The sequence below is a fragment of the Macaca thibetana genome, chromosome 19, assembly GCF_024542745.1.
Source record: "Macaca thibetana thibetana isolate TM-01 chromosome 19, ASM2454274v1, whole genome shotgun sequence".
NCBI lineage: Eukaryota > Metazoa > Chordata > Mammalia > Primates > Cercopithecidae > Macaca > Macaca thibetana.
In genome coordinates this window covers 19,075,289-19,090,795 of record NC_065596.1, presented here as the reverse complement: position 1 = coordinate 19,090,795, position 15,507 = coordinate 19,075,289, and the positions used below count along the sequence as shown (strand labels likewise).

The 15,507-nt window shown below is 59.7% G+C and overlaps 2 protein-coding genes across 5 annotated transcripts in view; one reads left to right on the top strand and one right to left on the bottom strand.

Annotated features, from left to right (window-relative positions):
- The window catches only part of KDM4B (lysine demethylase 4B), a 184,016-nt gene that overhangs the window by 70,522 nt on the left and 97,987 nt on the right, over positions 1 to 15,507 (top strand). For 3 of the 4 annotated variants that reach the window (XM_050770071.1, XM_050770070.1, XM_050770074.1), the window contains exons 4-6: positions 804 to 979; positions 2,118 to 2,232; positions 8,803 to 8,996. In XM_050770071.1, the coding sequence (XP_050626028.1) occupies positions 804 to 979; positions 2,118 to 2,232; positions 8,803 to 8,996 (485 nt within the window). The remainder of the gene's footprint in view (positions 1 to 803; positions 980 to 2,117; positions 2,233 to 8,802; positions 8,997 to 15,507) is intronic. The other variant, XM_050770072.1, reaches the window with a different exon arrangement.
- The window catches only part of MYDGF (myeloid derived growth factor), a 408,533-nt gene that overhangs the window by 390,510 nt on the left and 2,516 nt on the right, over positions 1 to 15,507 (bottom strand). The gene's annotated exons all lie outside the window — the stretch shown is intronic.

Here is a 15,507-nt window from a genome sequence, read left to right as displayed (position 1 = left end):
TGGGCTCCAAGCCCTGGTCTCCAGCTGCATGTGGCCCTGGTGGCCTCTTGGTGGCCAGTGGGTGCTGTTCTCATTTCCTGCTGCCAGAGGGCATGATGAGCTGCAGTGCTTATAACCAAGCATGAAGATTCCCGTTTTAGAAAATGCCTTGCCAGGGCGCAGCGGCTGACACCTGTAATCCCAGCACTTTGGGAGGCTGAGGTGGGAGGATCAGTTGAGGCCAGGAGTTCGAGACCAATCTGTGCAACAAAATGAGACTCCATCTCTAGAGAAAATGAAAGCATTTTTTAAAAATTAGCTGAGTGTGGTGGTGCAAGTCTGTGGTCCCAGGTACTCGGGAGACTGAGGTGGGAGGATTGCTTGAGTCCAGGAGTTGGAGGCTGCAGTGAGCTATGGTTGTGCTACTGCCCTCCAGCCTGAGTGACAGAGCAAGACCCTGTCTCAAAAACAACAACACTAAATGCCTCCAGATACGAGTCTCTGAGCCTCGAGATGCCGGAACACACACACCCAGTCCCAGCTATGTTTGCTGAGTCTGTAATCCTGCATACACGTGTCGGGGGGGTGCTATATCCAGCTTCCCAGGCCTTGGGGATGGCTCTGCCCTAGCAGGTGAAGCCCTTGTTGGCTGCAGAGTCTCCTGGGGAGTTTGATAAGGCAGCGGGGGTTTCTTGATGCCCCAGGGGATGTCCCGAGGTGCAGATCTGGGGGTGCCGGTCTCTGGGGAGCCGGTGGCACAGTCTGCTCTCTGACCCTGCCCTGAGGCTCTGAGGGAGCCGCTGACTCCCATCTTGGTCTTGCAGATCATCCCCCCGAAGGAGTGGAAGCCGCGGCAGACGTATGACGACATAGACGACGTGGTGATCCCGGCGCCCATCCAGCAGGTGGTGACGGGCCAGTCGGGCCTTTTCACGCAGTACAACATCCAGAAGAAAGCCATGACAGTGGGCGAGTACCGCCGCCTGGCCAACAGCGAGAAGTACGCGGGGCAGGTGGGGCGGACCTGACCCCCGTCCCGAGGGCCACACCTGCTCATGGGGGCCCTGGGGGCAGATAAGGTGCAGCACATGCAGCCCCAACAGCATGGCCGGCCTGCTCTGTGTGCCCTGTGTGGGCTGTGGCAACCCCTGTTCCCAGTGTGGATCCGGACCCCCTCCCCGCCTGGGCTGACCCATGCTGCCCTCGCCTCAGCTTCCCAGGGCTCACCAGTGCATGTCGGGTGGTGCCCTGGCCTGGGACCGCGTCCTCCACACCCTCCTGTGACGCGTGGGCTGGTGGCCCCTCCTCAGAGAGGGCTCCCTGGCTCCACGCAGGCACATGCACAGGCACACACGAGGGCACCTGTAGACACGCATAGGTACACAGAGCACATGCATGTCCATGCGCAGGCACACACAGGTACACATGGCACACACACGTTTCTACACAGGCACACACGGGTACATGTGGGCACGTGCACTGGACACAGGCACATCCATGTGGGCACATCTATGGGCATGTACCCGGGTACACATGGCACCTGCGTGTACTGGCAGCATTCCAAATACGGCTCCCCGATTCAACAGGCGCAGCCATGCAGCCTCCGTGCTGCGCAGGCCCATCCCGTCGCCATGCCCTCCTCCCCGTCGCCATGCCCTCCTCCCCGTCGCCATGCCCTCCTCCCCATCTGTGGCCTCCACCCCGTGGCTCTCTGAGGTTCGCGTGCCTTGTGGCTCTGGCATCAGAGCGGAGCCTGGTCTGTCCTGCTCACCCGGCCTTCCCAGCCCCCTAGTCTGTCGTCTGAGCTTGGTCTTTGCCACACAGGGATAAGAAGAGCCACCCAGGGCCTCTTTCCCCTGCCCACTCCCCCTGGCTTATGTTCTGATGTGGGCGCCCCGGGCCAGGATAACGGAGGAGGGGTACCTGGGTTTGGGCCACTTGCTCGCCCATGGAAATGCTCTCTCCTGCTCTCTCCCACCCGTGAGCAGGTTACGTGGCACCCTAGGCGGGGGCACAGGCAGTCTGAGCCAAGCCCCTCCTACCTCTTTCATGGGTGTCCCGGGTTCCTGGTGGCTGAGGGTGGGCTGTGTGGCACCCAGGCCCCACCCTGAGCTGGTTTTGGGGTGTTTGTTCACCAGGTACTGTACCCCACGGCACCAGGACTTTGACGACCTTGAACGCAAATACTGGAAGAATCTCACCTTTGTCTCCCCGATCTATGGGGCTGATATCAGCGGCTCTTTGTACGATGACGTAAGTACGAGTTCCCGGGGAAGAACAGGGACCAGCTTCCTCGTGGGTGGTGGTGGGAGGGCCCTGAACAAGACTCTGTCTTGGCAGATGAAGCTTCTAGGCGGGCAAGGTTAACTCCCTCGCCCAGGCTCTGACTGTGGGCCTCGTCCTTCAGGGAAGAAAGAGGAATCCAGGCTTTCTCTGATTTTTGCAGGGCCCCTCCTGCCACACCCCGCAGTCCCCACCCTGAGCTCACCCTGGCCCTGCCTCTAGCCTCAGCAGCTGGCCCATAGCGTGTTACAAACACGTGTACTTTTCCAGTCCCTGCCGCTCGTCTTCCTGGTACTGTGGAGCCTTGAGTCTTCAGCCCGCCAGGCCACCTGCTGGATTCAGCTCCAGCCTGGTCCCTGCCTTGGGCTCAGGGCCCGGAGACACTGGGGTGAGGGGATCCCGTCTCCCATCCGGAGCCTGGCCTGCCGAAGCGTCCCCTTGTCCACACAGGCTGGACTCTCCATGAGAGCAGCTGGCGGGCATCCCCAGAGTCCCGGTCTCAGCCGTAAGGCCCCCCAGGCCCTGCTGGACGCCGGAAGTGGGCCTGCACGTGGGCCTGCGTGGCAGGTGTGTGTGGAACAGGATCAGGAAGCTGTGACTGCCCTGAGGCCACGGCCAGCCTTGGTCCTGCCCTGCTTAGTGGACCCTGTCTGCTCTGTGGCCTGCAGGGGACTGGCTTTGCTCTCTGAGCTGAGGGTGCTGGTTTATCGTACAGAGGAGTCTGTTCAGGCTGGAAGTGAGCCCACCGTAGAGAGCCTGAGGGAGACGCCCCAACACGGAGCCAGCCACAAGCCAGCTTTGCTTCCCACTCCGCCAGAAGCAAGCATGAGACCAGAGTATTTCGAATTTAGGACAAAATATTTGCCTATACATACTGGGATATCTTGGAGATGGGCCCCAAGTCTGGATTAGTCTGTTCTTGCACTGCTGTAAAGAAATACCAGAGGCCGGGTGTGGTGGCTCACGCCTGCAATCCCAGCACTTTGGGAGGCTGAGGTGGGCGGATCACTTGAGGTCAGGAGTTCAAGACCAGCCTGGCCAATATGGCAAAACCCTGTCTCTACTAAAAATACAAAGCTTAGCCAGCCATGGTGGCGGGTGCCTGTAGTCCCAACTACTTGGGAGGCTGAGGCAGGAGAGTCACTTGAACCCCGGAGGTGGAGGTTGCAGTGAACCGAGATCACGCCACTGCACTCCAGCCTGGGCAAGAGTGAGACTCCGTCGCAAGAAAAAAAAAAAAGAAAAACACCTGAGACTGGGTAGTGAATAAAGAAAAGGTTTAATTGGTTCACGTTTCTGCAGGCTCTACAAGAAACGTGGCTGGGGAGGCCTCAGGAAACTTAGAGTCATGGCAAAGGTGAAGGAGAAGCTGATCCATCTTACATGGCGGGAGCAGGAGCAGGAGAGAGTAAGGGGAGGTGCCATACGCTTTTCAACAGCCAGGTTTCGCGAGAACTCACTACCGTGAGAACAGCACCACGGAGATGGTGCTCAACCGTTCATGAGGCAGAGCAATCCACCTCCGCAATGCAGCCGCCTCCCACCCAGCCCCACCGCCAACACCGGGACCTGCAGTTCCGCAGATTAAAGTCTAAACACAAAATTCCTCTGTGTTTCAAGCTATGTGTGTAGCTTGAAAATAACTTGATACAAAGTTTTTAATAATTTTGTGCATGAAATGAAGTTTTGACTGTGTCTTAACCGTGACCGGTCACATGAGGTCAGCTGTGAAAGTTTTCACTTGTGGCGTCGTATCCGTACTCAGAACATTTTGGACCTTGGAGCTTTTTGGGTTTTGCATTTTTGGAGTGGGAGTGTCCACCTTATCCCATGCTGTGTTTATCAGAGGGGGGTGTCCACCTTATCCCGTGTGGTGTTTATCGGAGTGGGGTGTCCGCCTTATCCCGTGTGGTGTTTATCAGAGTGGGGTGTCCGCCTTATCCTGTGTGGTGTTTATCGGAGTGGGGTGTCCGCCTTATCCCGTGTGGTGTTTATCGGAGTGGGGTGTCCGCCTTATCCCGTGTGGTGTTTATCGGAGTGGGGTGTCCGCCTTATCCCGTGTGGTGTTTATCAGAGTGGGGTGTCCGCCTTATCCCGTGTGGTGTTTATCGGAGTGGGGTGTCCGCCTTATCCCACGCTGTGTTTATCGGGGTGAAGTGTCCGCCTTATCCCGCGTGGTGTTGATTGGAGTGGGGTGTCCGCCTTATCCCGCATGGTGTTGATCGGAGTGGGGTGTCCGCCTTATCCCGTGTGGTGTTTATCAGAGTGGGGTGTCCACCTTATCCCGTGTGGTGTTTATCGGAGTGGGGTGTCCGCCTTATCCCGCGTGGTGTTTATCGGAGTGAAGTGTCCGCCTTATCCCGCGTGGTGTTGATCGGAGTGGGGTGTCCGCCTTGTCCCGCGCGGTGTTGATCGGAGTGAAGTGTCCGCCTTATCCCGCGTGGTGTTGATCGGAGTGGGGTGTCCGCCTTGTCCCGCGCGGTGTTGATCGGAGTGAAGTGTCCGCCTTATCCCGCGCGGTGTTGATCGGAGTGGGGTGTCCGCCTTATCCCGCGCGGTGTTGATCGGAGTGGGGTGTCCGCCTTGTCCCGCGCGGTGTTGATCGGAGTGAAGTGTCCGCCTTATCCCCGCGGTGTTGATCGGAGTGGGGTGTCTGCCTTATCCCGCGCGGTGTTGATCGGAGTGGGGTGTCCGCCTTGTCCCGCGCGGTGTTGATCGGAGTGGGGTGTCCGCCTTGTCCCGCGCGGTGTTGATCGGAGTGGGGTGTCCGCCTTGTCCCGCGCGGTGTTGATCGGAGTGAGGTGTCCGCCTTGTCCCGCGCGGTGTTGATCGGAGTGAGGTGTCCGCCTTGTCCCGCGCGGTGTTGATCGGAGTGAAGTGTCCGCCTTGTCCCGCGCGGTGTTGATCGGAGTGAAGTGTCCGCCTTGTCCTGCGCGGTGTTGATCGGAGTGGGGTGTCCGCCTTATCCCGCGCGGTGTTGATCGGAGTGGGGTGTCCGCCTTGTCCCGCGCGGTGTTGATTGGAGTGAAGTGTCCGCCTTATCCCGTGCGGTGTTGATTGGAGTGGGGTGTCCACCTTGTCCCGCGCAGTGTTGATCAGAGTGAAGTGTCCGCCTTGTCCCGCGTGGTGTTGATTGGAGTGGGGTGTCTGCCTTGTCCCGCGTGGTGTTGATCGGAGTGGGGTGTCCGCCTTATCCCGCATAGTGTTGACTGGAGTGGGGTATCTGCCTTATCCTGCGTGGTTGTGATTGGTTCATTTGCTGACGGACATTCAGGCTGTGTTCTCTTTTTGGCTATTATGAATAATGCTGCTGTGAACGTTTCTTGTGTGTTTGTTTCTTTGTTTTTGAGACAGAGTCTTGCTCTGTCGCCCAAGCTGCAGTGCAATGGCGCAATCTCAGCTCACTGCAACCTCCGCCTCCTGGGTTCAAGCGATTCTTCTGCCTCAGCCTCCTGAATAGCTAGGATTACAGTGTCACACGGAGTCATCTCATCACCCTGATGATCACCTGCGCTCCACCTCGTCATCCCTCCCTCTCCCCACTCCCTTTCCCCCGCCCCAGGCAACCACTGATGTCTCACTGTCTCCATAAATCAGCCTTTTCCAGAATGCCATAAGCTGGAATCCTACAGTCAGTAGCCTTTTCCCATTGGCCTCTTTGGGTTTTGTTTGTTTGTTTGTTTTGAGATGGAGTCTTGCTCTGTCGCCCAGGCTGAAGTGCAGTGGCGTGATCTCCACTCACTGCAAGCTCCGCCTCCCGGGTTCACACCATTCTCCTGCCTCAGCCTCCTGAGTAGCTGGGACTACAGGCGCCCGCCACCACGCCCGGCTAATTTTTTGTATTTTTAGTAGAGACAGGGTTTCACCGTGCTAGCCAGGATGGTCTCGATCTCCTGACCTCGTGATCCGCCCGTCTCGGCCTCCTAAAGTGCTGGGATTACAGGCATGAGCCACCGCGTCCAGCCCCCATTGGCCTCTTTGACCAAGCAATAGGTGTTCAAGGTTGCTCTGTTTTTCATGGCTTGGGAGTTCGTTTCTTTTCAGCACTGAGTAGTACTCTGTTGTCTGGGTGCACCGCAGTATGCCTGCTCATTCACCTATTGAAGGACCCTTCCAAGTCTGGGCAATATGGTCCGAAGTTTTCATCTCCTTTGGGTAAATACCAGGAAGTCCAGTTGCTGGACCACATGGTGAGAGGACGTTTAGTTTTGTAAGATGCCACCAAACTGTCCTCCCGCCTGCCTGTCCCATTGTGTGCTCCCAGCAGCAGTGAATAAACGTTCCCAGGGCCCCACTTCCCCGCCCCCATCTGGAGTTGTCGGCGTTGTGCGTCCTGGCCGCTCTGGGAGGTGCGTTGCGCTGTCTCATTGCCGTTTCAGTCTGCATTCCCCCGATGGCAGCCTTCGTGGCGGTGCCCCTTTGCATGCCTGTTTGCCATCTGTGTGTTTCCTTGGTGAGCTGTCTTCACATCTTTTGCCCAGTGTTTTTTTTTTTTTTTTATGGAGTCTTGCTCTTGTCACCCAGGCTGGAGTGCAGTGGCATGATCTCAGCTCACTGCAACCTCTACCTCCTGGGTTCAAGCAGTTCTCTGCCTCAGCCTCCCAAGTAGCTGGAATTACATTACAGGCGCCCGCCACCACGCCCAGCTAATTTTCTTTTTTTTTGAGATGGAGTCTCACTCTGTCACCAGGCTGGGACTACAGGTGCCCGCCACCATACCCAGCTAATTTTTGAATTTTTAGTAGAGATGGGGTTTCACCATGTTGGCCAGTATAGTCTCAATCTCTTGACCTCGTGATCTGCCCGCCTTGGCCTCCCAAAGTGCTGGGATTTACAGGCATGAGCCACCGTTCTCACCCTTATTTTAGTAGAGACAGAGTTTTGCTATGTTGGCCAGGCTGGTCTCGAACTCCTGACCTCAGGTGATCCGCCTGCCTTGGCCTCCCAAAGTGCTGGGATTACAGGCGTGAGCTACCGTGCCTGGCCATTTTTTTCTGTTCTTTAACCGGGCTTTTGTTTTCTTTTGGTTGAACTTTGAGAGTTTGCTGTGTATTTTGGTTATCAGTTGTGACTTACAAGTATTTTCTTTTGGTCTGGGGCTTGTCTTTCTCGTATGGATCCTGTCAGATTGTTTTTAAGTGCAAGCTCAGCCTCAGAGTCCAGTGCATGAGGGCCTCTGGGTTGGCTGGCCTGCACTTGGCCTGTAGTGATGACCCTGGAGGGACTCTGCAGCTGCATACAGGCTATGCTGGCCCAACCTGCTACAGTCTCCAGAGGAAGCTTCAGGGCTTCAGGGCTTCCTTGCCATGTATTTGCCACACCTATTCTATGCACCAGCCTACTTTTACAGCGGGGGAAACTGAGCCCAGAGCAGAGCAGCGACTTGCTCTGGTCCCAGGATGAATTCGTGCCCAGCTCAGCCTGTCCCTGGGGCCTCCCTCTTCCCCATCGGGGTCTCATCACTGCCTCCCTCCCTGCCTTTTCCGGGCTCCTGCCAGGGCTCACCTTGCAAAGGAACCGCTGGTCTTGCCAAGTCTGAGAGCCGGTCGTGCTGGTGCGGGAACAGCTGGTGTGCCGGATTCGGGCCGTGAGAGGAGCTCAAGTTCATGAGTGTGTCTGGGCTCCTCTTGGCCTCTCAGCAGGCCGTGGGCCCCTCTGGGGACTGCAGTGAGCAATGTGTATTTTATGAGCTCTTGGGACAGGATGGAGTTTGTTTGCATTAAGAATAGATGTGCCTGGCGGGTGGGGATTCCGTCCTTGTTTGCCTGGTTCTGAAAACTGTCTTCATCTCCTCGGTCGGAAGCTGTGGAAGGGCTGTCACCGGGCCTTGGCTCCAGTACCATCTCTGGGTTAGCCTCACGTGGTGACTGTTTTTCTCTTTCCGTGTCATTGTCTTAGGGGAATGTTAATTATGCACTTCCAAACTGGAGACTTCGCAACAAGGCCTCCACCCAGCAGGAAGCACGCAGCTTAGTGGAATCTGGCAGGCCCTGCCTGCCTGGTGCACACTGGCATGTACGCTGGGGCCCTTCCTGGAAGGGCTAGGCTGGCGGTGAGCCCTTCAGAAAAGGTGTCTGGGCCGGGTACAGTGGCTCATGCCTGCAACCCCAGCACTTAGAGGGGCCAAAGTGGGAGGGACACTTGAGCCTAGGCTGGAGTTTGAGACCAGCCTAGGCAACAGAGTAGTGAGACCTCATCTCTACAAAAAAACATGTAAAAATTAGCCAGGTGTGGTCCCATGCCTATAGTCCCAGGTACTCAGGAGACTGAGGCTGGAGGATCACCTGAGCCTGGGAGGTTGAGGCTGCAGTGAGCTATGATCCTGCCACTGCACTCCAGCCTGGGCAAGGGTCTCACACAAAAAAGAAAGCGTACAGAAGTGTGCAGGGTGTGACCAGCCCCTAGGGGGCCTCAGATACTGGGCTGGGAGAGGATAGGCAGCAATCCCCGGGACCTCGGGGGAGAATTAGCCTGCACCCCGGAGCTCGCAGGTTCTGGGGGTGGCCGGGCGGTTGCCGACGCTGCTCTGCCGCCCCACAGGACGTGGCCCAGTGGAACATCGGGAGCCTCCGGACCATCCTGGACATGGTGGAGCGTGAGTGCGGCACCATCATCGAGGGCGTGAACACGCCCTACCTGTACTTCGGCATGTGGAAGACCACCTTCGCCTGGCACACCGAGGACATGGACCTGTACAGCATCAACTACCTGCACTTCGGGGAGCCCAAGTCCTGGTGAGTGTCTGCGCTGGCCCTGGCCGCCTGCCGGACCGAGAGCCACTCGGCGGGGGTGGATCACAGGTACGTGGCTGGGCGCCGTGGCAGGGGCCCCAGCAGGTGAGGCCAGCAAAAGTCGGGCTGTGATGGCTGGAGATCTTCCGGATCGCCTGGGGTCACCCACCAGCTTTGAGGAGGGGGATGTGCACCCGTAGGGCCGAAGCTCCCAGGCCCCTAGAGCTTGTGCTTTGCACCCCAGAGTGCCCCCGCCATTGAGCTGTGAGCGGCCCCCGGTGTCCCCATGGCCAGGGGCGTGGTCTTGAGCCTCCTGAGCTGCCCAGGCTGTGCCGCCTCACGGCCAAGGGGAGATGATTCCTGGTGAAGGGACACTGTCCATGCTGCCCGGAAGGGGCCTGGCCAGGATGACCCTGCAGCTGCTCGCTCGCAGTCTCCGCCCTGGCACGTCTGGGCCAGACCCTGCAGTTAGGAGGGCAGGGCGTGGTGCTGCAGTCATGTGTGGAGTGCAGTGGACCTGCCCCTTCCCAGGAGGTGCTGGGTGCAGCGTGGGTGTGCTATAGTGGGCTGAGTTCCAGGACCTTCTACTGGCTCCCTGTGCATGTCTGCAGCGAGGCCATGTGGGTTTGGGTGTGAATGCACGTGTGTGCACGCGTGTGAGTGTGCATGTGAGTGTGTGAGTATGCACGTGCGTGTGCGTGTGTGTGTGTGCTGCCCTGTGTCACTGGGCTCTGCTTGTGACTGCGGATCCTCCTGGGTGCTCGGCGGGGCTGCCCTGCGCCATCCGCTGAGGGCCGCTAGGTGGCGCTCCCGCCCTTCCCGGGGCCTCGCTCACTCACGCCTGGAATCTTCCCAGGCCGTCCTGGCACTGGAGGAGGATGGAGCCTCTGCCTGGAGGGCGCAGGAGCTCCGCCCTGCCTGGCCCTTCCCTGGGTTGGGGTTGTAAGAGGTGGGAGAATGCTCTACCTCTTCCTTAAAAAAAGCACAATGAGCAGGAAGGGGCGAGCTGTGCGCACCCTCACCCGCGTCCCGAGCACAGGTGGAGCCCTAGGGGAAGGCCCTATAGAGGACCCCGTGTGTCTTGGGGCGAAGCGTAGCCTCCCAGGGGTGCGTGGGCGGCGGGACGCCCACAGTGTGACTGGGTTTGTGCCTCCATAGGTACCGTCTGCCCTGTGCGGAGAGCCCCTGCTGGGCGGGAGGTGGCAAGCAGCCGGCGAGGGGGCCTGGTCAGACAGAAGCAGGGTGTCAGGGACATGGGAGGTGGGGGACCAGCCAGTGAGTCAGACATGAGGATGTCAGTGCCAAGGACCGCAGCACCAGCAGCTCCGTCTCCTGTGAGGGGCCCCGAGAGTTGCTGGCTGTCGCGGGAGCCTGGGCTGGGGCTGCTGTGGGTCAGATGCCAGGGCTGGGGGTGCCTGCTGCCACATCAGAGGGGCCTCTGCAGGGAGAGGGGACAGTGGCTCCCCGGAGGTGGCAGTTGGTCCCGGCAATAGCCCGTCGGAGGGGCTGACGGGGACGTGCCAGGAGCCGAGGGCCTCTCCTGAGCTGGTTCGTCCAGGACACAGCCCCTGAGGACATCCTGCGCCTCTCCCCGACTGCCCCCACTGCCCCGCTCCTCTGCTTCACCTGATGCTGCAGGTGTCCAGCTGCTACCCCCATGTCTACCCTTCCCCACGACCCGTCGTGGGAGGCGGCTCGGGAGACACCCAGGGCGAGGCAGGCTGAGCAGGCAGCAGTTCCTCTAGGAAGGGAATTCCGGAAGTGCGCTGACCTTGGTCTTGGTTTCTGCCCAGGAAGGGGTGGGGATGGCAGGGATGGGACCTCATGCTGCCTGAGTGTGGCCTGGCATAAGGGGCCTGAGAGGAGCCACAATGTGGACTCAAGCTGCAGGGCGTGTCCCCCAACCCCCCAGAGCTCCCCACTCGCCCCCACAGTCAGCTCAGCCTGCTTAGCACGCGGGACCCCTTCCCTGCTGTCTCTCACCAGGGCTGAGGCAGGACCCCAGATGTTCCCACAGCACCCCATGCCTGTCCTTTGGGGCTGGCATAGACCAGGTGACCCCAGCATTAGCGAAGGTCCACTACGGGCCATCAGTCCTCCCCAGCAGATGGCAGGATCCCTGGTCACCCCGTGTCCCAGCTCCCAGCAGGGGCCTGGCACAGAGAGGCTCAGTGACTTTCTGGAGCCTCTGGGATCCTCACTGTGTGCCGTGGGAGCTGACTCCTGCTCTAGGCTGCTCTCCCAACTTGCAGGGGGGTGGGGACAAGGTAGCTGGAACCTGGCCTCTGGTCCCTGGGCTGGGGTTCAGGAAGCTACTGGGGCCCCTGGGAGGTGCTTCCCCCCTCTCCCCTCCTCGGGCCCTTGGGGTTGGTAGGGCTCCCAGCCAAGAGATCACCAAGGCTGCACCCCATCTGTCTCCTAATTACACCGCTCTGCTTGCATCTGCAGCCACGTAATTGCAACCATTTCAGAGTATTCCAGTGGCATTTTAAAGAAAGTGTCAATGTACTCAGGTTTACAGCATTTTATTAAACCTTTCTGGGTCTGTTGCTACTTTGGTAGCTTGATTTGTGTGTCAAAGTGACGTGAACAGCCTGGTGTCAATAACAGACAGAAACGTGCTTCAAAAGGCCAGCTTCTGTGGTGCTCTCAGGCAGCGGGGCTAAGAATATCTGAAGCGACTGAATGTCTCAAAATCTCTTTGGCAATGGAGATTGAAACCAGAGCCAGCACCTGCAACTTCCCCCTGCCGGACTTCCTGCAGCCCCTTCTGTCACCCAGGCTGGGGGCCAGAGTGCAGGTGGGTATGCGGAGGGTCCGAGCTTTCCACTTGACCCTGTATTCCAGGGTCTTCCTGGGTGGGGTAGTGGCCTGGGGTCGGTGTCCTGAAGCCTGTGCCCCATAGAAGCCACTGTCCAGGCCACACTCCTTGCCATAGATCAAGACTCTCCTGGGGCCGAGTGTGGTGGCTCACGCCTGTAATCCCAGCATTTTGGGAGGCAGAGGCGGACGGATCACAAGGTCAGGAGATCGAGACCATCCTGGCTAACATGGTGAAACTCCATCTCTACTAAAAATACAAAAAACTAGCCAGGCGAGGTGGCGGGCGCCTGTAGTCCCAGCTACTCGGGAGGCTGAAGCAGGAGAATGGCGTGAACCCGGGAGGCGGAGCTTGCAGTGAGCCGAGATCGCGCCACTGCACTCCAGCCTGGGCAACAGAGCGAGACTCCGTCTCAAAAAAAAAAAAAAAAAAAAGACTCTCCTGGAACCTGGGGTGGGGATGGTTTAGCTGAGCTGACCCTTCAAGGCCAGTCCTGCGGCTGCTCCCCTCCAGACCTCCCCTCCCCGAGCTGCACCTGTGGCAGCCCCTGCAGGGCCCACCCTCCTGAGCCGCCCAGGCCAGGCACTAAACACAGGCATCCCCATGAGGTTGAGCACAGTGCCGCCAGCGGCATCACATGCTACATGGCTGCTAGAAGAGAGTCCCAGGCTGGGTGGGAGTACGTCGGGTCTTGGCCAGCCCTCGGAGAGTCCCAGGGTACTTCTGGGCCGTTTGGGTTGTGCTGTGCACCCCATAGAAGAGAGTGGAGCGGCCATCCCCCCTGTGGCCCTGGCCCAAGCTGCCCGGGAAAGTGCCCACTGTTCAGTCCTGTGCACCCACGCGCTGGGCTGGGGCCTGGCCAAGTCTTCGGGTACCCTTTTGCCCCCAACCTATCAGACACCCTGCAGGGCAGTGTTGGGGGTATGCAGGGGGCTGTGGGCCACCGCCAAGAGCAGAAGCCTTGGCTCTCACTGCAGCAGGGAAGCCAGATGGGGGAGCCGTGAGTTCCCGGGGCTGCAGGGACTCACAAGGACGTCGTGAGCTGATGGGACGTGGTCAGGTGCTTGCACCCCTCTGAGGCGGCCAGAGGAAGGCCCTCCTGAGGAGTGCTGCGGGGCCAGCACATGTGCATGGCAGCCACAGAGACCTCTGCTCAGGCTTAGGGGAGGGGTGTCTCCCAGGCTCTCTCCAGCTCTGCTTGTCAGGAGGGGGGTCATCCTGCACCCGGGTGAAGTCCCCAAGAGCAGCGGGGCAGAGGAACGCTTGTCCTGACTGTGACCTTGACCTGCCCATGACCCGCGGCAGTCTGGAAATCCTCCATTGCACCAGGCGGGATGCAGGTTTCCCACAGTGTCATCTCTGGCTTTTTCCTCGGGATCTCTCTGCCCACCCCTTCCTGCCTCCATTTACCTTGGACACACTCTTAGTCTCCTATGCAGGTGCGGGTGGTGGGGGTCTCGGAGCTCGTGCTCCCGTGAAGGGCGCGGAGCCCCCAGTTGCTCTTGGCTGCTATGGGGAGCCAGACCCTGGTTCGGACTGCTACGTTTCAAACCAGTGCTCAGCTCTGGCAACGCCACCCCCATGGGGGCGCTATGAGCCAGACCCTCCTGAGGGCTGAGGGGAGGGCGGCCGGGGAGGAGGGGATTATCAGAAAACTCCACCAGCCTCCCTTGACCTTTAAGGAGCTGCAAGCTGAGAATTTTCCCTTTTGATTCAGCTGCACCTTGAGTTTTCTGTCTGGCGTTTTCACTCAGGGGAATTTCACAGCATCTTTTCTTCTTGCTGCCAGAGAAACTTGACTCCTAGCAGGCACAGCCGTCTTTTGCTTCATGGGCGTCCCTGGAGGTGTGCACATGTGCACGTGTGCGCGTGTGCATGGGCGCGTGCGTGCACCGAGGAGCCGTGCTCCTGACGCTGGGGGTGAGGGCGGCGGTGTGGAGAGAGGGTGCCGGGGCTGCAGTGGACCCGCCCGGGCTTCCTGCCCTGTGGCCGCAGGTGGGTGGAAGGCAGAGCCTCGGGTCGATGGGTCTGTCGCCCACCCAGGCCAAGCCAGGCTTTTCTTGGGGTGGAAGCTGCTGGGCTGCTCCCTCGCCCCTCTGCTGCCCACCTGATTGCCCCTCAGGACCTCCCCGGCCCACCCGCCTCCCAGCTCCCGTCTCCTGCTGCAAGCTCTTGCCTGGGGGGGAGACACCTCCCTCCCTCCTGGGCTCCCTCAGCCTGGCTGCAGGTGGCGCTGTTGGGCCCCACGATGGCCTCTGCCCTGTCCCTTGGAGTGGGACCCAGGAATCTGGTGGGTGATGGAGCCGTCCCAGGCAGCAGCCTGAAGGCCCACGGGGTAGCGCGCTGGTGCCTGGGACCCTGGTGTGGGTTTGTGCTGCTGCTGCTGCTGGCGAGCCAACCACTGGGACTTCCAGCTTCTGAGCCCAGGACCTGGGGGGTCCTACCAGCAGTGGGGACCCAGGGGTCCCAGTCTACTGACCCTAAGGCACAGCCCCTGTCAGTGATCCGGGGCATTCCTCCCAGCCGCCTTGCTCTGGCTGGGCCGCCAGAGGTTGGGTGGCCGCTGAAATGGCTCCGGCAGAGATTGGTGTCCCCATGGGGATGGCAGTCCCCAGTTGCCAGAGCTGAGCACTGGTTTGAAATGGAGATTGCCTGGAGCCTGACAGCGTCACAGATTGGTTTTAATAACTCAGCTTCCCCACACTGCACCCCGTCACCAGAACAAGATGCAGGAGCGAGATAGTTGCTCCCTCCTTTCCTCCGCCACCCCAGGCCCAACCCTGGCTAGGGTGCCTAGGGACAGAGTTGCATTGGCAGCTCAGAACCACTGCAGTGCCCGGGGAGCTCAGACTGAGAAGACCCACCAGGCTGATGGGGGCAGCCCGATGTATGCCTTGCTCCCAGGCAGGGGACCGCAGCCAGGTCTCTTCCCAGCCACACACACTGAGCCAGGATGCCAGAAATAGAAAAGGAGGAAGCGGTTTAGAACAGAGAGCTCCCACGGAGAGCAGATTGGATCCAGCAGGGAGGCAGAGGGACCCTGGTCATTAGAAAATGATAAGGTGTCAGGAGCCGAGGCAGCTTGCTCAGGACCTGGGTTCCTGCCCTCCAAGGCCTCAGCGCTTCCTCCCTGGCTCACTGAGACCCGCTGCAGTGGCCCCAGCCCATGGTCCCTGGGAGCTGTATCCTTGTAGAGATAGCCGTCTAGCCTGCATGAAGTTATCTGGGGAGTCTTTTGATGAGGGGGTATCCCCTCTCTGCAGAAGGAACCTCTTTTTGAGTGAAGACAGTTGTTACAAGCGAGGCCCCCAGGCCCAGTGCCCAGGCCAGCTGCTACCTCTGACTAGTAGTTACCACCAGCCCAGACCAGCCGCTACCCCCCAGCAGCTCTCAGCACCAGCCCAGACCAGCAGCTACCCCCCAGCAGCGCTCAGCACCAGCCCAGGCCAGCAGCTACCCCCCAGCAGCGCTCAGCACCAGCCCAGGCCAGCAGCTACCCCCCAGCAGCGCTCAGCACCAGCCCAGGCCAGCAGCTACCCCCCAGCAGCGCTCAGCACCAGCCCAGGCCAGCAGCTACCCCCCAGCAGCGCTCAGCACCAGCCCAGGCCAGCAGCTACCCCCCAGCAGTGCTCAGCATCAGCCCAGGCCAGCAGCTACCCCCCAGCAGTGCTCAGCACCAGCCCAGGCCAGCAG